The sequence below is a fragment of the Cnephaeus nilssonii genome (assembly GCF_951640355.1).
Source record: "Cnephaeus nilssonii genome assembly, chromosome: 1".
NCBI lineage: Eukaryota > Metazoa > Chordata > Mammalia > Chiroptera > Vespertilionidae > Cnephaeus > Cnephaeus nilssonii.
In genome coordinates this window covers 29,924,702-29,950,946 of record NC_137072.1, presented here as the reverse complement: position 1 = coordinate 29,950,946, position 26,245 = coordinate 29,924,702, and the positions used below count along the sequence as shown (strand labels likewise).

The window sequence follows — 26,245 nt, the reverse complement described above, 5'->3', positions numbered from 1 at the left end:
TGTACTTGTTAGAGAAAAAGTAAATATATTTTATACATAAAGGCAGTAAGTTTCTTTAAAAAAATGAAAACATTTATTCTATGGGAGAGAGGAAGTCTTCACTAGAAAAAAATAGGCTTTTCTCATGGCCCCAAGTAATCACCCACTTTGAGGAGAAAATGGTGTGAGAAGAATCACAATTGAGCAGGACAGGGACAATAGGGAAAAAGAAAAAGTCCAGACAGAAGTGGGGAAAATACCTAGAGCCGGAAAGTCTCAGAAGCAAGACATCATGAAAACAAGAGGGAGCTCCATGAAGTTAAAAAAACTATCTGAACCAAGCCTCTTTGTTAAAAGTTCAGGAAAGCTACGTTCACATTAAAATGAACAGAAAATCCTCCAAGTCAAATCCTACACAAAACAACTCTAAGAAGAAAGAGAATAAGGGACAGAATAACAATTCTATAGGGAATGAAGGAACCTTAGAAGGGTATGTTCAAAGAAGCAGAGAAAAACTATAACGTATTACTTCAAATTAAGCTAAAAGACATGAAGAAAATGACAAAAGACATGAAAGAACAATATAAATCAAAATTAGAAAAAAATTGCAAAATGAGGTGACAGAATTTAAGAAATTGTAATTGATCCTAAGGCCATATCCAGAAGATGCAGAAAAGTATGAATAATAAGAACCTAACTTTGAAAAGCAAACTAAGCAAAAATCCTGCACATGTGTATCTTATTTGTGAGGCTGTGTATTTGTAAATAAGTATATGAATAAAATATAGAGGGATACATAATGGTTTTGTTGACATGCGTTAGAGTGGAAGTTTGGGGATGGAAGGATGAATACAGAGAGAACAGGAATGAAAACTATTGCAAAAAGATTGTACTGAGGGGGAAAAAGCACATACTAGTACATAACCATACTTATGTACTTATATGAAACTAGAAAACTAGAGGCCTGGTGCATGAAATTCATGCACTGGGGGGGTTGGAGGGGAGGGGAAGGGAACCCTCAGTCTGGATTGCGAGAGGGCACAGGCCAGACCGAGGGACCCCACAGGTGCACTATCAGGGCCGGGGACGTGGGAGGTTGGCAAGCCGGGGAGGGACTGCGGGAGGGCTTCAGGGTGTGTCCGGCCCATCTCACTCAGACCCAATCGGCTGGACCCCAGCAGCAAGCTAACCTACCTGTCAGAGCATCTGCCCCCTGGTGGTCAGTGCATGTCATAGAGACTGGTCGACTGTCTGCCCCCTGGTGATCAGTGCACATCACAGCAAGCAGTTGAGCGGCCTTAGCATATTATTAGCATATTATGCTTTGATTGGTTGACTGGACAACTGGACTGGACACTTAGCATATTAGACTTTTAATACACAGGATTGTACACGTATGTAGGTATCCTATCTAATAAAGAATATGCAAATTGCCCATCATGCCATCACAAAGATGGCGGCACACACAGCAGAGGTGGGGTTTCCGTAACACAAGAAGGCTGCACCCACAGTGGAGGCGGGGTTTCTGTAACACAAGATGGCTGCACCCACAGCAGAGGCTGAATTCCTATAACGAGCATTAACGAGTAATCAGCAGGGACCTGAAGCTGCGCCACCCCCGCCTGGTGGGGCCTCAGGCCACACCACCCCACTCCAGGGCCACCCGGGGGACCTCAGGCTGTGCCCCCTACCCCTGCGCCAAGCCGGGGGACCTCAGGCCGCACCCCCCGCCCCGGCACCAGGTCAGGGGATCTGAGGCCATGCCCCCGGCTCTGGTGCTGGGCCGGGGGACCTGAGGCCATGCCCCCGCCTGGTGGGGCTTGACGGGGGACCTCAAGGTATGCCCCCCAACCCGGTGCTGGGCCGTAGGACCTCAGGCTGCTCCCCCCGGGCCAGGGGACCTCAGGCCGTGCCCCCCACTCTGGCCCTGGGGACCTGAGGCTGCATCCCCCACTCGGTGGGGCTTGATGGGGGATCTCCGACTGCACCCTCTGCCCGGCGGGGCTTGACGGGGGACCTGAGGCTGTGCCCCCCACCCGGCAGGGCTTGACGGGGGATCTCTAGGTGTGCCCCCTGCCCTGGCCCAGGCTGGGGGCCCTCAGGCCATGCCCCTTACCCGGGCGCCGGGTCAGGAGACCTCAGGCTGCGTCCCCCACCCCCACACCGGGCCAGGGTCCTCAGGCCACGACCCCTGCCCCAGCGCTGGGCCACGGGACCTGAGGGTGCACTGGGGGACCTGAGGCTGGGCCCCCTGCCCGGTGTGCACCAGGGTACCTGAGGCTGCACTCCCCGCTCGGAGCCAGACACCTGAGGCTGCATCCCCCGCCTGGCGGGACTTGACGGGGGACCTGAGGCTGCACCCCCCCACCCTGTGGGGCTTGACAGGGGCCCTGAGGTTGTGGCCCCACCAGGCAGGGCTTGATGGGGGACGTGAGGCTGCGGCCCCTGTCTGGCGCCGGGCCAGAGGACCTGAGGCTGCATCCCCCGAGCGGCAGGGTTTGACAAGGGTGGGGCCAGCTGGGTCTGGATCTCACCCAATGGGGCGGGGGGGCGGCTGGGTCTGGGTCGCGTGCGATTTTGAGGTGTCGCAGGTGGGCAGGGACTTGACTCTGGGTCCCGCGGTGCACCCCAGACTCTGACAGGAGGAAGGTTTTCATATACATTTTACTAATTTTCTTTCATCTCTGACACTTCTATTATAGAGAAAGGGCATAGAAATATTAAAATATTTCCTCTAATTAATCCCCTTTTAATGTGCACAAATTTCATGCACCGGGCCACTAGTATATATATATAAATATATATGTATATAAAAATATATATGTATATATAATGAAATTTAACAAATTTTAAAACATTATACTATATTTTCTTTCATTATTTTAAAGGTAAAATAATATCTTCATATTTATATATTCAATCCATCTAGAATTTTATTTTTGTATGTGGTACAAGATAATATAACTAACATGTCAGTCCACCCCTGATACCATTTGTTGATAGCACCATTTCTTCATAATGCTTACGATGCAGTAAGTTTTCAAATATACATGGGTCAGTTTCTGGGTTCTCTGTTTTGCTCCATCAGTTTATTTATCTATACCTGCACCCATATTATGCTTTGTAATTATAATACTTCGGTAGTAATTCTTGATAACGAATACAGTAATTCATATGCACCTCAACTTGTACACTACATTCACTGTTCTGGGTCTTCTATTTTTCCATGTGAATTGTAGAATGAGATCTATTATACTGTAATGGGATTTCTATCAGAACTACACTCTGAATTTATTAATTTGAGGAAGAATTGACATCTTTATGCTATTGAGTATTTCCTTGTCTGAACGTGGTATAGCATCATGTAATTAAGTGTCCTATGTTCTTCACTAATGCTTTCCAATCCTCTCTAATAATATGGTAACATGCAAATTAACCATCACTCCGCTACATAAGCCACGCCCACCAGCCAAGCCACGCCCATCAGCCAATCAGGGCGAGTATGCAAATTAAGCCCAATCCAAGATGGCTACAGCCACAGAGAGCAAGGTTTCCCAGGTAACAGAGCAAGCCAAGCTTTCCATAGCCATTGCAGGCCTAAGCCTCCACTCAAGCTACAAAGTTTCAATTATAGAAGGCAAACAAATTCAAACAAATGGCAGCAGAATGGAGCTTGAGAGAGCAGGCCAGGGTTGCCGGCGGCAACAGGGGAAGCAAAGCTTTCCGCACACTCTGGCTGGGCTCATGCTTAAGGCTACAAAGTTTCAATTGTAGAAGGTGAATTAACTGCTACAGAAATGGCTGCCGCCCCAGGCTACAAAGTTTCAATTGTAGAAGGAAAATAAATTCCAGATACCAGGGCCTCCCCTTGGGTTGCCAGGGGGCGTGGCCGGCCTGCAAACCACCACAGGCCCCTCGCTCAGGCCGCCCCACACCCCAAGGGAACCCCCACCCTTATCTGTGACACCCTTCAGGGCAAACCAGCTGGCCCCCACCCGTGCACCAGGCCTCTATCCTATCTAATAAAAGAGTAATATACAAATTGATCATCACTGCAACACACAATATAGCTGCCCCCATGTGGTCAAAGATCCTGCCCCCATGTGGACACAAGATGGCCACTACAAGATGGCCAGCAGGAGAGGGCAGTTGGGAGGCACCCGGCCTGCAAGGGAGGGCAGTTGTGAGGGACCAGGCCTGCAAGGGAGGGCAGTTGAGAGGGACCAGGCTTGCCAGGGAGGGTAGTTGGAGGTGATCAACCCTGCAGGAGAGGGCAGTTAGGGGTGACCAGGCTGGCAGAGGAGGGAAGTTGGGGGCAAATAGGCTGGCAGGGGAGCAGTTAAGCATCAACCAGGCTGGCAGCGGAGTGGTTAGGGGGTGATCAGGCTGGCAGGCAGAAGCGGTTAGGGGCAATCAGGAAGGCAGGCAGGCAAGCAGTTGGGAGCCAGCAGTCCTGGATAGTGAGAGGGATGTCCGACTGCCCGTTTAGGCCCGATCCCACCAGTGGGATCGGGTCTAAACGGGCAGTCGGACATTCCTCCAGGAGTCCCAGATTGGAGAGGGTACAGGCTGGGCTGAGGGACAACCCCCCGTCGTGCACGAATTTCGTGCACCAGGCTTCTAGTCTATATATATAAAAGGCTAATATGCAAAGTGTCCCTTTGGGAGTTCGACCGACAGACTGGGAGTTTGATCGCTTGCTATGACGTGCGCTGACCACCAGGAGGCGGTGCAGAATGAAGGAAAGCCCTGGCCAGCAGCCATGGAAGGAAGGCCCTGGCAAGCAGTCAGAAGGCCCTGATCGGCCCAGATCGCCCCAGATCGCCAGCCAGGTCAAGGGACCCTACCAGTGCATGAATTTTGTGCACCGGGCCTCTAGTATTTCCCATAAAGTATTACAGATCTTAAAAAAAAGTCTTACAGATCTTTTCATAGACTTATTCCTAGATTTAAAAATTGTTTTTATTATAATAAATGCAACTTTAAAATTATATTTAACTGTTTACTGCTACTAAATAAACATTCTATTGATTTTTTTATTATTAAGTTTATTGAGGTGACATTGGTTAACAGGATCATAGATGATTCAAGTGTACATTTCTATGATATAAGATCTATATATTGCACTGTGTGCACACCACCCAAAGTCAAACCCTCTCCTGTCACTGTTTATTAGGCCAATTCCAACCCCATGATTCATCCCACCACCCCCTTCTCTCCAGTAACCACCACATTCCTGTCTGTGTCCGCGAGTTTCAGTTTTATATCCTACACTAGAGGCCCGGTGCACGAAATTCGTGCACGGGTGTGTGTGTCCCTCAGCCCAGCCTGCACCCTCTCCAATCTGGGACCCCTTGAGGGATGTCTGACTGCCCGTTTAGGCCCGATCCCGGTAAGATCAGGCCTAAATGGGCAGTCGGACATCCTTCTCACAATCCAGGACTGCTGGCTCCCAACTGCTCGCCTGCCTGCCTTTCTGATTGCCCCTAACCGCTTCTGCCTGCCAGCCTGATCACCTTCTAACCACTCCCCTGCCAGCCTGATTGATGCCTAACTGCCCTCCCCTGCAGGACTGGTCACCCCTACTGCCCTCCCCTGCGGGCCTGGTCACCCCTAACTGCCCTCCCCTGCAGGCCTGGTCACCCCTAACTGCCATCCCCTGCAGGACTGGTCACCCCTACTGCCCTCCCCTGCGGGCCTGGTCACCCCTAACTGCCCTCCCCTGGTGGCCATCTTGTGGTGGCCATCTTGTGTCCACATGGGGGCAGCCATTTTTACCACATGGGGGCAGCAATCTTGTGCGTTGGAGTCATGGTCAATTTGCATATTACTCTTTTCTTAGATAGGATAGAGGCCTGGTGTATGGGTGGGGGCCAGCTGGTTTTCCCTGAAGGGTGTCCCAGATCAGGGTGGGGGTTCCCTTGGGGTGTGGGGTGGCCTGGGCGAGGGGCCTGTGGTGGTTTGCAGGCCAGCCATGCCCCCCAGCAACCCAAGCGGAGGCCCTGGGATCTGGGATTTATCTATCTTCTATAATTGAAACTTTGTAGCCTTGAGTGGAGGCCTAGGCCGGCCAGGGTGTGCAGAAAGCTTGGCTTCCTCCATTGCTGGGGGCAACTCAAGCCTCCTGCTCTCTCCAGCTCTGTGGCTGCCACCATTTTTGTTGGGATTTATTTATCTTCTATAATTGAATCTTTGTAGCCTTGAGTGGAGGCCTAGGCCGGCCAGGGTGTGCGGAAAGCTTGGCTTCCTCCATTACCGGGGAAACCCAAGCCTCCTGCTCGCTCCATGGCTGCAGCCATCTTAGTTGGGTTAATTTGCATATTTCCTCCTGATTGGCTGGTGGGCATGGCTTGTGGGTGTAGCAGAGTGATGGGTCAATTTGCCTATTACTCTTTTATTAGGTAGGATATGAGTGAAGTCATGTGGTTCTTAAGTTTTTTCTGACTGACTTATTTCACTTAGCATAATATCTTCAAGTACATCCACGTGTTGCAAATGGCAGTATTCTGTCTTATATTATGGCTGAGTAGTATTCTACCCTATATAATAAAGAGTTAATATTCTAATTAGACTGAATAGCCAAACGACCTTCCAGTTGTCCTTTTGGACGACCTTCCAGACAAAGCCAGGACTGTGAGGGCTAGCTGAGGATGCGAGGGGCTGCGAGCACTTGCCAAGGCTGCAAGGAACTGCAAGGGCTGACTGAGGCTGTGAGGGGCTGCGAGGGCTGGCCGAGACTGTGAGGGGTGGCGAGGGTCAGTGGAGGCTGAGAGTGGATGCGAGGCAGCCAGGGCTGTGAGGGCCAAGCCCCTTGCATGAATTTCATGCACTGGGTCTCTAGTTGTATATATTTACCACATCTTCTTTATCCAACCCTCTATCGAAGAACACTTTGGTTGTCTCCATGTATTAGCCAACGTGAATAATGGTGCAATGAACATAGGGGTTTACATATCTTAGTGGATATTTTCAAATTTTTCAGGTAGATACCCAGGAGAGGCATTGCTGGGTCCTATGATAAGTCTATTCTTAATTTTTTGAGGAACTGCCAGACTGTTTTCCAAAGTGGCTGTACAGTCTACAGTCCTACTAACAGTGAATGAGGGTTCCCTTTTCACTACCTCTCCATAATACTTATTACTTACTACAGGCCCAGTGCACAAAATTCATGCAGGGTGTGACTTTTTCCTTTACCAGGTTAGGGAAGTTTTCTATTCAAACACATTCTCTAATCCTTTCTCCCTTTCTGCCTCTTCTGGCACACCTACTATTCTAACATTGTTACATTTCACATCATCCCACAGCTCCCTTAAGCTGCCCTCTTGTTTTTTAATTGTTTTTTTTCTTTTTGGTTCTCTAATTGAGTGATATTTTCAATTCTTCTAATTTACTGATTCAATCCTCAGCTTCTCCTAATCTGCTGTGTATTTCTTCCAATGTGTTCTTTATTTGTGTTATGCCATTCTTTATCTCAGACTGTTCTTTCTTTCATAGTTACTATATCTTTTTTCATACTGTTGAGCATTTTTAACATCAATACTCTGAACTCTGTTTCAGATAAATTTCTTACCTCTGCCTCATTTCTCTCTTCTTCTGGAGAATTCACTAGTTCTTTCATTTGGGGGTTGTTTCCTCATTTTGTTTGTCTGTTTGGGTTTGTGACTATGTTTTATGTAGATCCTCCATACCTCTCAATCACTAGTGTAGGACAGTGTTAAAAGCTGTTTCTGACTAATTGGATCAGGCAAAGACTCAAAACCTCGGTCTACAGATTAATAGGATTCCAATTTGAATTGCCCCCAGGCAATTGTCCTTAGGTGTAGTGAGTTTTTTTCAACAGGGTGGGGCAGTTGCTTCTGCCTGGAGGCTAATTGTGACTTTTAATCTCTTAAGTGGCATCAGGGAAAGGTGTTTTCCAATAGTGTGTCTCAACTGTCTTCCCCCTCAAGGCAAGTCAAATGTCTGTGTGGGGAAAATGTCCTCTGCTGTGTGAGGGAATGACTCAGCTCAGGAAACTTGATGTCTGCCTTCTGAGCTCTATCCCCTGAGTCCCCAGTCCTGGATTCTGCTCTCATAGCTCCAGTCCACGTCCCCCTCCCTTTGCCAGAGCACAAGGTGGGTGGCTCCACAGGGAATTTTTGTGTGTTGGCTCTTTAAGAGGGTGCCCAAACTTTCAGCTGCCACTCCCTGGCAGACAGCACCCCACTGTTTTTTACAGCTAGATGTTATGTTGGGACCCTCCTCAGTTTGGTGCTCTCTGCTGGGGAGTCCAGTGTCCTGATTAGATCCCAGAGTTCTCAGTGGCACCCCACACAGCTGAGATCTCTCTCCAGAACTTCAGTTGCCGTCTGTGGGTGCCTGGCCAGCCCTTTTGCACCTCCACTCCTCTGCCCCTCCTAACAGTCTCTATGCGGTCTCCATCTTCAGTCCTTGGGTATCAGGGTTCTCTCCTGTGAGTTTTCCATTGATTATTCAGAAAGCCTTCCCGTGTTTCAGTTGTAATTCCAGCTTGTTCCTGGGATAAAGTCCGAGCAGCATTCTCCTACTCTGCCGCCATTTTTAATTTACCAATTTTTGTTCTTTTCTTAAACTATGTATTTAAAAATTATAAATATCCCTCTTACAATTCCTTAATGACATTCCACAAGTTTTAATATATAAATGGTAAGGTATTTCTTTTTTCATGGCAGACCTGTGCAAAAGTGTTTTCCCTAGTGGGATGCACCCATTCTGGAGGATATGCAAGATATCTTCCCTGGGTGGGCAGGAGGGAAATGTTAGAACTTTTATTTTTATGCATTTCTTAATCCTTAAAAATAAGCTTTACTAATATTTAATATACAGATGATGAGTTAATCATTACTCACATTAACCTTTTGCACTCGGATGTCGAGTGTGACTCGACACGGTTAACATCGGTAGCAGCTTGAGAAAAAAGCAAGCGAGTGCAAAGGGTTAAATGGTTAAGAATAATGGTGATCTAATCAGATCCAACAAGAAGTGAGTCTCAAACTGAAATTATCATGGCTACCTGAAATATATTTTATGTCCCGTATCATTTACTTCACCCTTAATGTGTATTGTGCTTTGAGATAATTAGTTAATAATGGTGGTATATACAAAAGTTATAAATAAACATATCAGGGACATATGCTCAAACATTTTTGCAGATAGGTTTGCAAATCAAGTTTAGAAACACTTCTAAACTTTTTTTGTTTAAGTGTATGCTCATCAGATAGTAAGAGAAAAGGATCAAGATGAAAAAAAGTTGCAAAGGAAATACAGAATTGCATTAAAATCAAAAGATACTTTCTGTGAATGCTTATCTGGCCAATTAATGTATATAATTAGTATAAGAGTACAGAAGTCTTGAACAGGAGTCCCCAACAGAAATATAAATTAAAGACAAAGGAATAGAATACAAATTAAATATGTACTGCTGTATCCATCAGCACATAACTATGGGCACACAAGTAAAGTTTAGCATGCTAGAAACAGAATCACTTTTGCTATTTCAAATAAATAAGAAAAGCATAAAAATTATGCTCTATTTGTACATACTGTATTTAAGTGAGTACTAAGAGGTAATGTGTTTTTTAATTACAAAAAGAATTAATTTTCTGGTGTCACTTTGCACAAAGTTAGATGTCTCTATAAAGTCTCATTCTAAAGATAATGAAGAAATCCCTCTATATTAAATGATTAATAAGAGAAAGCAATTCATTCATCATATCCTACATTTTTATATTTTTCAACCAAGAGAAAAGCTGCTAGAGTATGTAACAAAAATAACTTCATGTTTCATAACATTCTCTTAACTTTAACACTAGTGGGAATAAGAGAAAGGATTACATAGAGTTAAAGATGAATGTTTCTTTCCAAAACACGTTTTATATTTAATTGAAATAAAAATTTCTTTTAGTTTGTTAGAAGGAAAGAATTAAATTAGGCTACTAAAGATGTTGAGAGAAATACAGACAACTGAGCTGTACACCAGACTGAAAGACAACCCAGGAAATAATTCTATCTAATGTCTTGAAATAAGAACCTAGGCATCTACTCACCAAAGTGAAGTCCCAGTGGGGTCCAGGTGTTAAAAATGTGAAGGAGCTACCTCTCCTAAGGGAATATCTGTTAACAGAAATTAAAACAATAAATAAATTGAGAGTAATGTCAGTAAAATAAAGCACTAGACATATAAAAAACTAATTCTTTTCAGTTTCAAAACTGTTTAATGTAGCCTATTAGTCATTCAATAAAAAAAAAATCAGGGTAGAGGTTTTAGTTACCTTTAGAATCATTACAAAATTGACAGAGCCTTTATAACATTAGTGAATAGATTAAGAGTATTTAAAAAAAAATTACCAAACCAAGCAGAGATTATTTTAGGAACATATACAAGGTCCAATTATATGGAATCTCTTTATATGTTACACTAATAGGTTAAATAAAACGGTAAATGATGGAAAATATTTGATAAAATTTAACATTCATGTTTAGTATTTTAAAAACAAGAATATAAAGAAGTTTGTTTATATTTTGACAAGGAACACAAGGGAAAAGGACTATAGGAGAAAGAGGATGTCAAAACAGCTTTGCCGAAGAATTAATACTTAATACAAAAGCTGCATCAAAGAGAAACAGCAATTAACACAGCATACAAGAACCAGGAAGGCTCTTTGGGCAAATGGAGTAGCACATGTTAAGAAGGATTGAAATAAATTATATTCAGGAATCTCCAAGTAGTTCCTTATGTTTGAGAATCAAAAGAAATAAGGAAAGGGTAGATCATAATAAAAGGCCTTACATACATTCCTTAAAGAGTATAAACTTGATCTTAAACATGTATGGCAGCTATTAGCTACTGAATTCTAAGTAAGAGAAGCATGGATTAGAAGAAGTCTTGGTCAGAAAGACCAGTTAGGAGGTAACTCCAATACTGCTTATAATAGATGGTAAGGGGCTGAGGCAACAGCAGCAAGGTTTAGAAAGGAAGCAAATTAGAAAGGGTTCAATGACAAAATGGATACATTTTTCTTTTTCCTTGTTATGCCTGTTGATACTACCAAGGTTTTTGGCAGTGAAATATGATGCTACTAATAATTAGATATAGATACAGAAAGATCTTAAAGTGTTTAAAGCAAACATTTCCTAAATAGTTATTTGGGAAAGGCTTGTTAAATAAATAAATAAATAAATAAATAAATAAATAATCAACCAGGTAAATTTAAAATATGGAATGGTCTTTATTGAACTATTCATGAATCAGGCAGCATCTCACCTAGCAAACAGAAAGGAGCTCTAAAGGGCTGTACAAAATACAAGTTTTTAAAGGCAGAAAGGGGTTTTGAAAAGAACACTATTAGTAAAGAATACATTGTTTCAGGCAAGGCTATTCTTCTGAAGGGAATGGAAGGGACCTATAGGCAGATTATCTCATTAGTACTGATCAGGTAATTCCATGTGGACTGGTTAAAGGTTACATTTCTGGGAAGCTGAAACTACAATTAGGTTAAGTAGAAAATCTTGGTCTGCTGAGGTGGGGCTTGGCACAAGTGACTCCATTTTGGGTCTGTTGTTTCTCTTTAACAGATTAAAACACAGTAAGCTTTTTAATACTCTCTCTTTTAAAATAGGTTTTTATTGATTTCAGAGAGATGAAAGAGGAGACAGAAACATCAATGAGAGAGAAACATTAACTGGCTGCCTCCTGCACACCTCCTACTGGGGATCAAGCCTGCAACCTTGGCATGTGCCCTGACCAGGAATGGAACTGGTGACCTCCTGGTCCATGGAATGACAACCAACTGAACCATATTGGGCAAGTCTTCTAATACTCTTGGAGCTCATTGTTATTTATTTCTTTTCTTTAAGGAGAGCAAGATAACTTAAGAAAATGATTTTGCCACTACAGAGAAGTCAAGCCACAATGAAGAAAACAGTCTGATTTTTTGATAAACAAGGTGTTTAACAAAAAAGACATCTGAAATAGACTGAGTGGCCATATTATTATGATCCCTGAACGCATAATAATCTGGCCATTCTGTGTGTGTGTGTGTGTGTGTGTGTGTGTGTGTGTGTGTGTGTGTGTTAGAGGCCCGGTGCATGAATTCGTGCATGGGTGGGGTCCGGCCAGCCTGGCCAGGGGGAGGGGACATGGGCGGTTGGCCAGCCCGCCTGCTGGTCGAACTCCTGGTTGAGGGGACAATTTGCATATTAGCCTTTTATTATATAGGATATACACTGAGTGGCCAGATTATTATGCATTCAGAGATCATAATAATCTGGCCACTCAGAGTACATTATAAGCCTTATGACTAAACTCTATCCTATATAATGAAAGGCTAATATGCAAATGACCGAATGGTAGAATGACCGGTAACTATGATGTGCACTGACCACCAGGGGGCAGACACTCAACTCAGGAGCTGCCCCCTGGTGGTCAGTGTGCTCCCACAGGGGGAGTGCCGCTCAGCCAGAAGCTGAGCTCATGGCTGGTGAACACAGCAGCAGTGGTGGGAGCCTCTCCCGCCTCCATGGCAATGCTAAGGATGTCCAACTGACAGCTTAGGCCCACTAAGCCATCAGTCGGACATCCCCCCAGGGCTCCCAGACTGCAAGAGAGTGCAGGCGGGCTGAGGGATGCCCCCCCAAGTGTACAAATTTCGTGCACTGGGCCTCTAGTATAGGTATAATATTATAAACAAACTAGAGGCCCGGTGCATGAAATCGGTGCATGGGGGGGGGGTGTCCCTCAGCCCAGCCGGCACCCTCTCCAATCTGGGACATCCCTCTCACAATTCAGGACTGCTGGCTCCCAACCGCTCACCTGCCTGCCTGCCTGATTGCCCCTAACCGCTTCTGCCTGCCAGCCTGATCACCCCCTAACTACTCCCCTGCCAGCTTGATTGATGCCTAACTGCTCCCCTGCTGGCCCAATTGCCCCTAACTGCCATCCCCTGCCAGCCTGGTCACCCCTAACTGTCCTCCCCTGCAGACCTGGTCCCCCTTAACTGCCCTCCCCTGCCGGCCATCTTGTAGTGGCCATCTTTGACCACATGGGGGCGGCCATCTTGTGTATTGGAGTGATGGTAAATTTGCAAATTACGTCTTTATTATATAGGATGCTACAATGTAGATTATAGGAAAAACAGGACCTTCATACTATGACTTACCATAGATCACACTTGTTAAAAACACTGTGATAGGTAAGTGCTATCATATCAATTCGGTGGGAATTGGATTGAGAAGCAGCAATTATGATTTCTCAGATTATTTTTAATCTAATACAAATATTTATTCCAAAGTAGTAATCATAGTGGCACTTAAAACATTCAATAAACACTGCCATTCAGATATAAGACAAGTGTTAAGGAGAACACAAAACCAAAGCTATTTTTTCTCTACTCACTAGAATCGAGCATACTGACCTCAGAATAAATTTGATGTCTGAAGAGAAAAATACCTCTTAGGAATTTTAAATAGGTTAACAAACTGGAAAAATATTTCCAACTGGATGGCAAGATTCTTTCCAGCACTAGCTATAATCAGCTTTATAGTAATGCTATTTTTTTCCCATTTCATTAACAAATATCTATTTATTTTGAATACCCATGGAAAAAAATAACTCAAAACACAAATTTTGCCCAGAAAGCATGGAAGACAGTGCCAACTTTGAAAAATCATTGGAAGACATAGTCATTTTTCACAGGGATCAGACTCAAAATGTAATAGCTATTTTAAATCCTGGTGGAAAAACATTTTTTTTATGTCACCAAGCAAAAAGATCGAAACTGTCCTTTTTTTAGAAGATACCCAATAGAGTCCATTTAGAGGGAAGTTTAAAAGATAAAATAGTAAGTGATGCTGTTTCATCTTATCAATAATTTTTGTCCCATCCCCTTTTTTTATACATCCAAATAATTATAACACTAAGGCATAAAATAAATAATACATTAAGGAACCGGCTTGGTATATAAAGTTATGTTTCCTATTAAGTCCATTGTGATTATTCCTTGGCCTCTAATATACTTCCTTTCGTATTTGGTGTGTTTTTGAACAATGTATATTATTTTTGCATTACGATAGCTTTAAACAAAGCATAATTAATAATAAAGTTGATGTTCAACAAGAGAATCATTCTGTTAATTCATTCTTAAACCAAATTATATTTTCAGAGATTATGATTTGTGTCCCTGTATTCCCTGTGATGGAAGATAATTAAGAACTGAATTGGAATTATAAATGGCAGAAAGGTAGCTCAACAAACGATTTTCATAAAATATACCAGACAATATAAGTGAGGTAACTCTTCCAATTTAAAAGGAAAACAAACTACAAAAACATAAAGATACTTACTGGCTTAAAACAAGGTAGATATTTAGGGGATTACAATGAAAAACAACCAAAATGATTTAGAGAAGTAGTTTTTAAACAGCAAGCAAAATAGAAGGACTAATGATGGGAATATAGCAGAGTAGGTAATTGAAATTAGCAAGAAGAAAGACTTGAGGCACAGGGACACGTAAAATATGACAAAGTGTAATTGAAAATTGTTTGGGACACCTCCAGATCTGTTAAGAAAAATTACTTCCTATGTGAAAACAAGAAATGCAGCTGCTCAGCTAAAAAAGTTGCTCCCACACACCAGCAAGTACAACTCAAATAAATGCCTCAGTTTAATTATAAACTATCACTTGTAACTTGAAAATAGCTAAAGTTAAAAATGTTGACCTGTAAATGCTCAGGTACCATTAATGTACAAATAATGATGTAAACTATGCTCTATAGTTAACACTTGTTGATTTGGGGTGAGGGCACGCTGAACTATTCAGTTCTCAATTTCTTTGCAAATTAGACAAAAGAGAAAAGACAATTATCACTGAAACAGTTCAATTATTTGAATCGAATATCTGATGTATTTGATACTACTCTTTTGACTCTTCAGCACCTTTGCTATTAAGGAACTGTCTCTTTTCCCACTTCATAAAGATTTTGGAGGAGTTGATAATCATGTACACTATATACCCAATCATATGGGTTTCTCATCTGAGAGTTCCAAATAACAGATACATCTTAGAAAATCTCTAGTCTAAAACACAGCTGAGCATCTACCAGTAGACACCAGTACACACACATTCCAAACTAACATTAGTGTTTTTGTATTACACAATTTTAACATACTTATCAGATTGCCTTGCCCAAATTGCCTTGCATCAAATTCAGGAACAGGGGTACAGGGCATAATGACAGCAGGAAGTTAACAGTGAGGGAAGAGAAAAAATCTAGTAGCTTTTTATCACCTCACACTTGCTAAAATGACTACCATCAATAAATCAACAAACATTAAGTGCTGGAGAAGATGTGGAGAAAAGGGAGCCCTAGTACACTGCTGGTGGAAATGCAAACTGTTGCAGCCATTATGGAAAACTATGGAGTTTCCTCAAAAAATTAAAAATGAAATTGCCATTTGACCCTGTGATCACACTTCATTTAGAAAGATATATTCTTAGAAATATATCCTAAGAATCCCGAAACACCAATCAGAAATAATACTGTATATGCACTCCTATGTTCACAGCAGCGTTATTTACAACTAGAGGCCTAGTACATGAAATTCGTGCACAGGTAGGGTCTCTAGGCCTGGCCGGCCATCAGGGCCAATCTGTGGGGTGACTGGTGGGGTGATCAGGGCCCCCCCGCTTGCACCCGCCTTGGCCAGTTTGGCCTTGCCTACTCTCTGGCCCCACCCCCCAGGTCACCTCCCTCTGCAGGGTGACCAGTGGGGCGATCAGGGGGGCCCCCCCACGGGCACCCGCCTTGGCTGGCCTGAGGCCCACAGACTGGGGGCAGCTCCTGCATTGAGCGTGTGCCCCTGGTAGTCAGTGCGCATCTTAGCGACCAGTTGTTTCACCGGTCATTCAGCCAGTCGATTAGCGTATCAGGCTTTTATTATATAGGATAACTAAGATCTGGAAACAGCAGCAAGTGCCAATCAGTAGATGAGTGGACAAAAAAGCTGTGGTCCATTTACTAGGTGTACCAGTTAATAATGTGGATTTTTTTCAATAGATGGAGTTACACATATGTTGATATATATATGTGATTTGATATGTATGCTATTTTGTTGTATTGACAACAAGCTTCAAAACTTTGTATGTCAAATTTGCTGAAGGTGTTAACATCATAGATATATTTGTGCTTAAAAATGTCGAATTTCGTGCCAAAAAAAGAGCATTTGCGGGAAGTTTTAATTCATTACTTTATTTTGAAGAAAAAGTTATCGTATACTTTGGGAAGCTTATGATGAACATGCTCCATCTCAAGATACTTGTGAACATTGGTTTAAATGCTTTAAAAGTGATGATTTTGATGTGAAAGACAAAGAACGTCCAGGTCAGCCGAAAAAGTTTGAAGACCAACTATTACAAGCATTCTTGGATGAAGATGTGTGTCAAACTAAAAAACAACTTGCAGAAAGATTCAACGTTGCTCAGCAAACATTTTCCGATCGTTTACAAGCAATGGGAAAGATTTTAAAGGAAGGAAAGTGGGTGCCACATCAACTTTTATTAGTATAGATCCGTGGTCGGCAAACTGCAGCTCGCGAGCCACATGAGGCTCTTTGGCCCCTTGAGTATGGCTCTTCCACAAAATACCACGGCCTGGGCGAGTCTATTTTGAAGAAGTGGTGTTAGAAGAAGTTTAAGTTTAAAAAATTTGGCTCTCAAAAGAAATTTCAATCGTTGTACTGTTGATATTTGGCTCTGTTGACTAATGAGTTTGCCGATCACTGGTATAGATGAATGGGTTACCAACAAGATCAAAAAAGTAATAAAAAACTTCCTGGAAACAAATGAAAATGAACATACAACAACCCCAAATCTCTGGGACACAGCAAAAGCAGCCCTGAAAGGGAAGTTCATAGCATTACAGGGCTACCTCAAAAAAAAAAAAAACAAGAAAAATTAATAATAAACTATTTATCACTACAACTTAAAGAAACAGAAAGAGAACAACAAGAAAATCCCAGAGTAAGTAGAAGGAAGGAAATAATAAATATTAGGGCAGAAATACATGACATACAAAAAACAATACAAAAAAATCAATGAAATCAAAGGCTGGTTCTCTGAAAAGATAAACAAGATTGATGAATCGTTAGCTAGACTCAAGAAACACAGAGAGAGGACCCAAATAAGTAAAATCAGAAACAAAAGTGGAGAAGTAACCACTGACATCACAGAAATACAAAGGATTGTAAGAAAATACTATGAACATATGCCAATAAGCTGGACAATGTGGATGAAATGGACAAATTACTAGAAAAATATAATCTCCCAAAACTGAATCAGGAAGAATCAGAAAAACTGAATAGGACAATAATAACTGATGAAATAGAACCAGTAAAAACAAAACAAAACTCCCAGCAAACAAAAGTCTGGGTCTGGATTGCTTCACAAGAGAGTTGTACCAAACACTCAAAGAAAAACACCTATACCGCCGAAACAATTCCAAAAAATCCAAGAGGAAGGAACACTTCCAAGCTCTTTTTATGAGGCCAGTATTATCCTAATTCCAAAACCAAATAAAGACACTACAAAGAAGGAGAATTACAGGTCAATATCCCTGATAAACATACACACTAAAATCCTCAACAAAATATTAGCAAATTGGATTCAGAAATATATTAAAAAGATCATGCACCATGACCAAGTGGGATTTTTTCCAGGGATGCAAGGCTGGTACAATTTTCACAAATCAATAAATGTGATACACCATATAAACAAACTGAAAGACAAAAATCACATGATCATATCAATAGACGCAGAAAAAGCATTTGACAAAACCCAATACCCATTTCTGATAAAACCTCTCAGCAAAGTGAGAACAGAGGGGGCATATCTCAACATGATAAAGGCCATATATAGCAAACCTACAGCGAACATCATACCCTATGGGCAAAACTAAAAGCATTTCCCCTAAGAATAGGAACAAAAAAGGGATGTCCGCTTTCATCACTCTTTTTCAACATAGTACTGGAAGTCATCAGACAAGGAAAAGAAATAAAAGGCATCCAAATTGGAAAGGAAGAAGTAAAACTCTCATTATTCACAGATGACATGATATTGTACATAGAAAACCCTAAAGAATCCACCAAAATACTACTATATTTAATACATGAATTTGGCAATGTAGCAGAATAGAAAACCAACAGCCCCCAAATGGATGGCTTTTTTATACACCAACTAGAGGCCCAGTGCACGGATTCATGCACCAGTGGGGTTCCTGAGCCTGGCCTGCGCCCTCTCGTAATCCAGGACCCCTCGGGGGATGTCGGACTGCCGGTTTCAGCCTGATCCCTGCTGGCAGGTCGAGGGACCCCACCGGTGCATGCCTCTAGGATACATATAAGATCTTTGGTTAATCTCTTCCCACCCTTCTCCACCCCCCTCCGCCCCGCCCCCCCGAGATTCATCAGTCTGTTCCATGTTTCCATGTCCCTGCATTGAGCATCTGCCCTCTGGTGGTCAGTGCATGTCATAGCTACTGGTCAAACGGTCCCTATATATATCTATATAAATCTTTATATATATAGATAATGAATACTCAAAAAGAGAAACTAAATCAACAATGCCATTTACCATTGCAACCAAAAATTAAGATACTTAGAAATAAACTTAACCAAGGAGGTAAAAGACTTGTACTGGGAAAACTACAGGATGCTGAAAAAAAGAGACAGAAGAAGGTATACACAAGTGGAAGAATATACAGTGTACATGGATTGGTAGAATCAACATCATTAAAATGTCCATACTACCCAAGGCAATCTACAGAATCAATGCAATCTGTATTAAAATACCAACAGCATATTTCACAGATCTAGAACAAATATTCCAAAATTTTATATGGAACCAAAAAAGATCCCAAATAGCCACAGCAATCCTGAGAAAGAAAAACAAATTTGGAGGGATCACAATACCAAATATCAAGTTATATTACAAAGCCAATGTAATCAAAACAGCCTGCTACTGGTCCAAGAACAGGCATAGAGATCAATGGGACAGAACAGAGAACCCAGAAATTGACCCAAACCATTATACTCAATTAATATTTGACATAGGAGGGAAGAGCATACCATGAAGTCAAGACAGTCTGTTCAATAAATGGTGTTGGGAAAATTGGACAGATACATGCAAAAAAATGAAACTAGACCACCAACTTACACCATACACAAAAATAAACTCAAAATAGATAATAGATTTAAATGTAAGTCGTGAAACCATAAAAATCCTAGAAGAAATCATAGGCAGCAAAATCTCAGACATCTCTAGTAGCAATATGTTTAAGGATATATCTCCTGGGGCAAAAGAAACTAAGGAGAAAATAAACACATGGGACTACATCAAAATAAAAAGCTTCTGCACAGCAAAAGAAACCATCAACAAAACGAAAAGGGAGGCCACTCTATGGGAGAACATATTTGACAATGATACATCTGATAAAGGGTTAATATCCAAAATATATAAGGAACTCATACAACTTAACAAAAGGAAGACAATCCAATTAAAAAATGGGCAACGGACCTAAACAGACACTTCTCCAAAGTGGACATACACATAGATGGCCAAGAGACATATGAAAACATGCTCAAAGTTACTGATCATCAGAGAGATGCAAATTAACAATGAGGTATCACCTCACACCTGACAGAATGGTTACCAGCAACAAATCAATAAATGACAAGGGCTGGCGAGGATGTGCAGAAAAGGGAACCCTAGTTGGAGGGAATGCAGACTGGTGCAGCCATTATGGAAAACAGTATGGCGTTTCCTCAAAAAATTAAATATGGATCTGCCATTTGACCCAGTGATCCCACTTCTAGGAATATATCCTAAGAATCTCGAAACACCAATCAGAAAAAAATGTATGCACCCCTATGTTTGTAGCAGCACAATTTACAATAGCTAAGATCTGGAAACAACCCATCAGAGTGGATAAAAAAAGCTGTGGTACATTTATAGCATGGAATACCATGGAACAGAGTGCGGAATCTCTGAGGGAAACGGGGGGGGGGGGGGGGGGGGGGTAAGGCAGAATTTGTATTCATATACGCATAACCCATGGAAAAAGACAATAGGGAGGTTAAAGCCTGGGGTGAGGGGCGGGGGTGGGCTGGAGAGGGTCAGTGGGGGGAAATGAGGGTCATGTGTAATACTTTCAACAATAAAGATTTTTTAAAAAGTTAATGTGAGCATTCTTTTATTTTGAGCAACTATTACTACAAAAAGTAATAATAATGACAGTTGAGGCTTATCAAGAACTGGCTCATTTGTTTAAAATAGGTTTTGAAAAAACGGTCCACCCCTAAAATTAAATTCCTTTAAGGGAACAATAACCCTCAGATCTGAGTTTATACAACAGCTAGCCTGCCTTGAAAGTACCTTTAATCTTGGCTATCCAATCTACAAATTCACTGATTTTACTGGAAAAACAAAATTCAAAGAGTTAAGTCCTATCACTATTGGTATATTACAGATCACAGTATTATCTTTCTACCAATGGATAGCATTACTCTTAATCCGTTTAAAAGGAAACTATTTTATTCCTGCCATACAGTGATATGTAACGTTCAATGGATTTTCCTAAAGTCGCATAGGGCAAAAGTAGATGAAAATGCTACTTATATTCAATATTTATAGTATTTGCAAAGAAGAGCTCAATTGTGGCTGTGTGAGTGAAAATAATTGTTCCACTGGTTATGATTACTAACAACTCTTTAGAGACCTTCAGTGGAGGGAGCATGGCAAACAATATTAAATTAGGAGCGAGGAAATACAGGACAAAATATTCCCAGTATCCAGCTGTGGAATTTCATTGAGCTTCAAAAAGCCTAATATATAAAAGAAGCTGTACTAATTTTTTTTGTACTAATTTTTAAGGCTCTCTCTTTCAGTACCAAAATGGGTAAAATCAATGATTTTCGTTTGTTTAATAATAGCAAACATGTGTTGAATGCTTATTATGGACCAAACACTATTCTAAGCATTTGAGATGCCTGTATGAGTGATATATGCTTTAACTCACAATCCGCACAGCGACTCCACCAGGTAGACATTATCACTAGCCTCACTTTACAAAGGAAGAAGCTGGGGCCGGGCATGAACTAACTGGGTCAAAGCCTTCAAGTAGTCGGTGACAGAACCAGGACTCCTATCCCGGGAGCATGGCTTTGGCATTATTCAGTGGCCCTGGCTGTGTTAGAAGTCACCGCACTCAGCCCCGCAGGCTCCAGGGCAGTTTCCGTCTCCCTCGGAACCGCCTCCATCGCAGCAGCTACCCCGCCGGCGCGGGGAACCGCGGCCGGCCGCAGGCCCGCCCCCCGAGGGAGGAGGCGAGGGACCAGCCCGTGTCCCCACCCCCCGCCGGAGGGAGGTCGAGAAGAGGGGGAAGACCAGCCCGCCAGCCCGCCGCTCCAGCCACCTACCACCTACCACCCTCCCGGGCCTCGGACCGGCTGCCCGGGTTCCAGACGTGGCCGGCCCCCGCGTTCACCTGCGGTCCGGCTCCGGCCTGGGAGTGTCAGGTGAAGGCCCCGCGGCGCCGCCCGCGCAGAGCTCGGACGTCCGGCGGCTTCGTCTCCGCGGCTGGGGTGGCTTCTGGGCCGCCAGCTCGGGCTCCATGGCGCGCAGGGGGATGGGGCAGTGGCCCGGTGCCCGGGAAGTCCGCCGGGACGGGCACCGTGCCCAACCACTTGGGTCCTGAGAGAAGTTTCTGTCAGGAATGAGCCGCTGCCGCCGCCGCCGCCATCTTCCGGGGTTTGAAAATGGTGACCGCCCTGCGCCAGCCAATCATGGGACAGCTGGCCGTTGCTAGGAAACGTGAATCCCGCCCCTCTCCCGCTTCCTTTCCTGGCGCCTTAGAAGTGGGAAAGGGAAGGTGGTTGGAAGGAACAGCCCTGCAGACTAGTTGGGTGGCCTTGGGTTTTATTCTATTCCTGAATTCCAAGGCCCAATACCTATTTCAGTGTTTATTAGGACTTTGACCTCAGGCTAAGGCACAAGAAAGGTCGAAAATAATGACCTAAGATGAGGTTTGGTCAGGTATGCTAAATTATTCATGTAAAATAACCCCCCAGTTAACCGAAGATAAAGGGAAGTATTCTTAGGGCTGTCTCTAGGAAACCATTACAATCAAATTATGAGTCCTCCTGTCTCCCAGTGCGGAAGAGACAATCTCTGTTCAGCAAGAGAGTGAAGAAGGCAGAAAAAGGCAGAACATCAAAATAAGGACCCTTTCAAATAAAAAAAGACAATTGTTAAGTAGCACATTGTTTCCTATTTTAAATATTGCTTTTTATATATCCAAGGCTTTATATTAACCTCTCTTTTGATTCCGTTTCTGGGAATCTATGCTAGGAAATAAAACTACATGTACATTGAAGGGTGGCAGAATATGTCATCCAAAATATGCTACTTGGACATTAGGATTAATTTTGAGCTACAGGCACTTGGAGAACACCAAGTGCAAACAAGAAGAGTACTCTCACCTTCCCCTTTCTTCCTGAAAGTGGGAGATAAAACTCCCAGGTGAAAGCTGCCTTCCCTATACTAGGAGGAGAGAAACATTATCACCAGAGATGGGAGGAGCCAAGAGAGAGTGAATTCTGTACAGATTTTATTAAAATAACTCTTATCTTCTTCTTTAGTCTCTCTCTCTCTACACACACACACACACACACACACACACACACACACACACACACATTTTTTTTTTCTTTTCCTAAATATTTTGGTTACTTTTCCCCAGTTGCCTCTTTTTCTTTGACCTAGCATATAAGCACTAAGATTTTGCCTCTTCTTTGGGTCTCCATTTTTCTATGGGGGCTCCCATGTACATGTCAAAATCTGTTTGCTTTTCTCCTATTAATCTGTCTTCTGTCATTTTAACTAAAATACTGAACCAGATATCCTAAGAGGACAGAAGTAAAGTTTTGTTTCCCCTACAATATGAAGATGTTAATGGCACTGTTATTTAATGGCATCAGAAAAAGTAAAGATTATCTAAATAAACAATGATAGGGAAATTAATTATGGTTGATCCACTGGAAAGAATATTTTTTGAGCAATAAAAATTAACTATGAAATGTGTAACAGAATAGCATATTGTAATTTTTAATAAAAATCTGGCATATAAAGGCATATTAATATATTCAGAGTTATGAAGTACCAGAGATTTAACAAAGGAAAAGATGAAATCAATATATTAAAATGTCTGTAACTGGTATTACAATTTTCTTCTTGTATTTATAATTATTTTTAATCATGTGGCACTGAACTTGTATTACATTTATAACACAAGGGAAAACATTTTTAGCTTTAAAAAAAAGGTTAAGAAGTTAAGAGAGTAAGATGCCTATAGTTAAGAACCACCTCTGTTCTACCTTATCCTTCCTTCACCCCCAAATTAAAAAAGAAAGTATTGCTTTTTAGCAGTTAGAGTAAAACACCACAGACATACAGTCTAGGGAGTTCATCTCCTCCCAGACAGAGCTTCATAGGATGCACACATTTGGATCATACCTTGTGAAATTGCTGAAATTTGACCTTTTAAAACAGCAGTTTCATCATTCCAACCCAGTACTTTGGTAAGGTCTTCAGAAGTTAGAGTCTGTCAGTTCTCAATTCTTAAAACTGGTTTTGATAGTGTAATTGGAGATAGGCAGTCTGTAATAATCAATTTGAAAAGTGTTAGATAATCCTGGATTTTGATGTGGGGATGCTCAGTGGGGAAAGATTTCTTTCCAGTGGTCAGAATACTATTGTTTTATGCAGAGCACTTCTGTCCAATTTTCAGATACTTGGGAACTTACTATTTTGTTTAATTATTCACAATATTTATTGAATTCCTACATATTATGCCAGGCCCTGTGCTAGATACACTAGGGAAACAATGAGTAGAAGACAAATTTTAATAACAAAATAGCTTTACCTAGAAACAGAATGAAAGAAAGGGGACCATTCTGAGGGTTGGTCATTCAAGACATGAAAAAAGCCATGCGAACTGTCTTGATTCTACAAGATGTAAACTTTCTGGTGTCTGAATGCCCCTGCCCCCAAAGGCAATGCCTTACTCTGCCTTAGAACAGTGTTGAATACATGACAAATGTTCCCTGAATTCTTTTTTTCTCAGCTCCTTGTAAACTGCCCATCTTCATTAACAAATTCTTCAGAGCAGAGCTTGAGGGAACTGATTAAACTTTAGCTTTTATAGTATACTAGAGGCCTGGTGCATGGATTCATGCACTGGTGGGGTCCCTCGGCCTGGCCTGCACCCTTTAGCAATCTGGGGCCCCTTGGGGGATGCTGGAGAGCCAATTTCGGCCCGATCCCTGCAGGCCAGGCTGAGGGACCCCACTGTGCACTGGGCCTCTAGTATGCATATATGATCTTTGGTTAATCTATTCTCGCCATACCCCCGTCCCCACTTCCCTCTGAGATTCATGAGTCTGTTCCATGTTTCCATGCCTGTGGTTTCCACTCCTGGGTTGAGCATCTGCCCCCTGGTGGTCAGTGTGTGTCATAGCTACGGGCCGGTGGGCCAGTCACTTAGGCTTTTATATAGAGAGATATTTAGAGTCTAGATTTCCCTTCCTAAGAAGATATTCTCATTATCTTAATTAGACCTAAAAACTGTTCCAAGTTTTTCAACCACAGATTTACAACCATAGATTTGCAAATATTCTCTTGGGGGACTTCCTCAAAGATTATTTTTAAAACCTTTGACTATATGCAATGACACTACTGATCATGTAGGTTGATATTAATGGATATTCAACAACTTGTATACTAATATCAATTAATATGTAAACCAATATTTCTAAAATCTATTTTCTTACATTATCTAAATAAATTAAACTCTGTGTTTGTAAAACTGCTTACTAAGTGATACATGAGCTGGTTTCAGCAACCAGTAAAGTCACATGGTATGTACCAGCTGTATATAACTTGGGTTATAGAGGAAAAATGCTGGGGATGGGTAGTTCTTGCCAGTTCCATGTTCTTTTTTTTTCTGCCACTTCCAACAATCTGATTTACCACTCTGCATCACAGACATTTCAGTTCTTTCATCAAACCCTCAGATTAATGTTTTGCAGAAAAATCAGAATTGGAAGAATGACTTAAAGATATGGTAGCTAAGATTTATTCAGCTGCCAAAGGGACGATTCCTCTTATGATAAATTTATTTTAAGAAGAAAACTCTTTTTTTTTTTTTTTTTAAATCCTCACCTGAGGATATTTTTTCCATTGCTTTTCAGAGAGAGTAGAAGAGAGGAAGGGGAGGAGGGAGGGAGAAGAAGAAGGAAGAGGAGAGAGAAACATTCATGTGAGAGAGACACATCAACTGGTTGCCTCCCATATGAGTCCCAACTGGGGGTGGGAAGGGAACCCACAATCCAGGTACCTGCCCCTGACCGTGAATTGAACCTGAGACCCTTGAGTTCAAGGGTTGACACACTAACCACTGAGAATACTGGCCAGGGTGAAGACTTTCTTTTAAAAAAATTTTATTGAATTTATTGTAGTGACATTGGTTAATAAAATTATATTGTTTTCAGGTGTACAATTCTGAGACATCATCTGTATATTGTATTGTGTGCTCACCACCCCAAGTTAAGTCTCCTTCTATCACCATTTATCCCACCTTTACCCTCTTCTACCTCCTCCCACCCCCTTTTCCCTCTGTCAGTCTGTTCTCTGTATCTATGAGCCTGTTTCTATTTTGTCCATTAGATTCTACATATAAGTGATATCATATGGTACTTGCCTTTCTCTGACCAGCTTATTTCACTTAGCATAATGCTCTCCAGGTCCATCCATGCTGTAGCAAAAGGTAAGATTTCCTTCCTTTTAAAAAAAATCTTTACCCAAGTGCTGCAACCTTTTGCAGCGAGGATTCAGGATCTGGAAAAGGGGCCACACACAAATGAATATACTAGACAAGAAATATACATTTAGAAGTTATTGGGGAGCCAGGCAGAGACCTACTCTCTAGTGGAGTGGATCTCTGAATGTCCAGACCCATAGCTTTTTATTTACTAGAATATACATTTGCCCTTTAGCAAACAAAACAGACATATCAATGGTAAGGTTTGGTAAACAATAAAGGATTATCAGGATAGGGGATTGCCTTCAGCCTTTCAGCCAGCAGCAGGGTAATACTATGCTGATTCTCAGCCCTTGCTGAATATCAAAGTCCATCAGCCTTC

General features: G+C 42.1%; 1 protein-coding gene across 1 annotated transcript in view; it reads right to left on the bottom strand.

Annotated features, from left to right (window-relative positions):
- Positions 1-21,812, bottom strand: part of NET1 (neuroepithelial cell transforming 1) — a 49,900-nt gene extending 28,088 nt beyond the window's left edge. Inside the window, exons 1-2 of the mRNA XM_079783942.1 lie at positions 21,532-21,812; positions 10,044-10,110 (exon numbers count right to left, since the gene is read on the bottom strand). Of these exons, the coding sequence (XP_079640068.1) occupies positions 10,044-10,110; positions 21,532-21,659 (195 nt within the window). The 5' untranslated portion in view covers positions 21,660-21,812. The remainder of the gene's footprint in view (positions 1-10,043; positions 10,111-21,531) is intronic.
- Between the last annotated feature and the right edge of the window lie 4,433 nt (positions 21,813-26,245).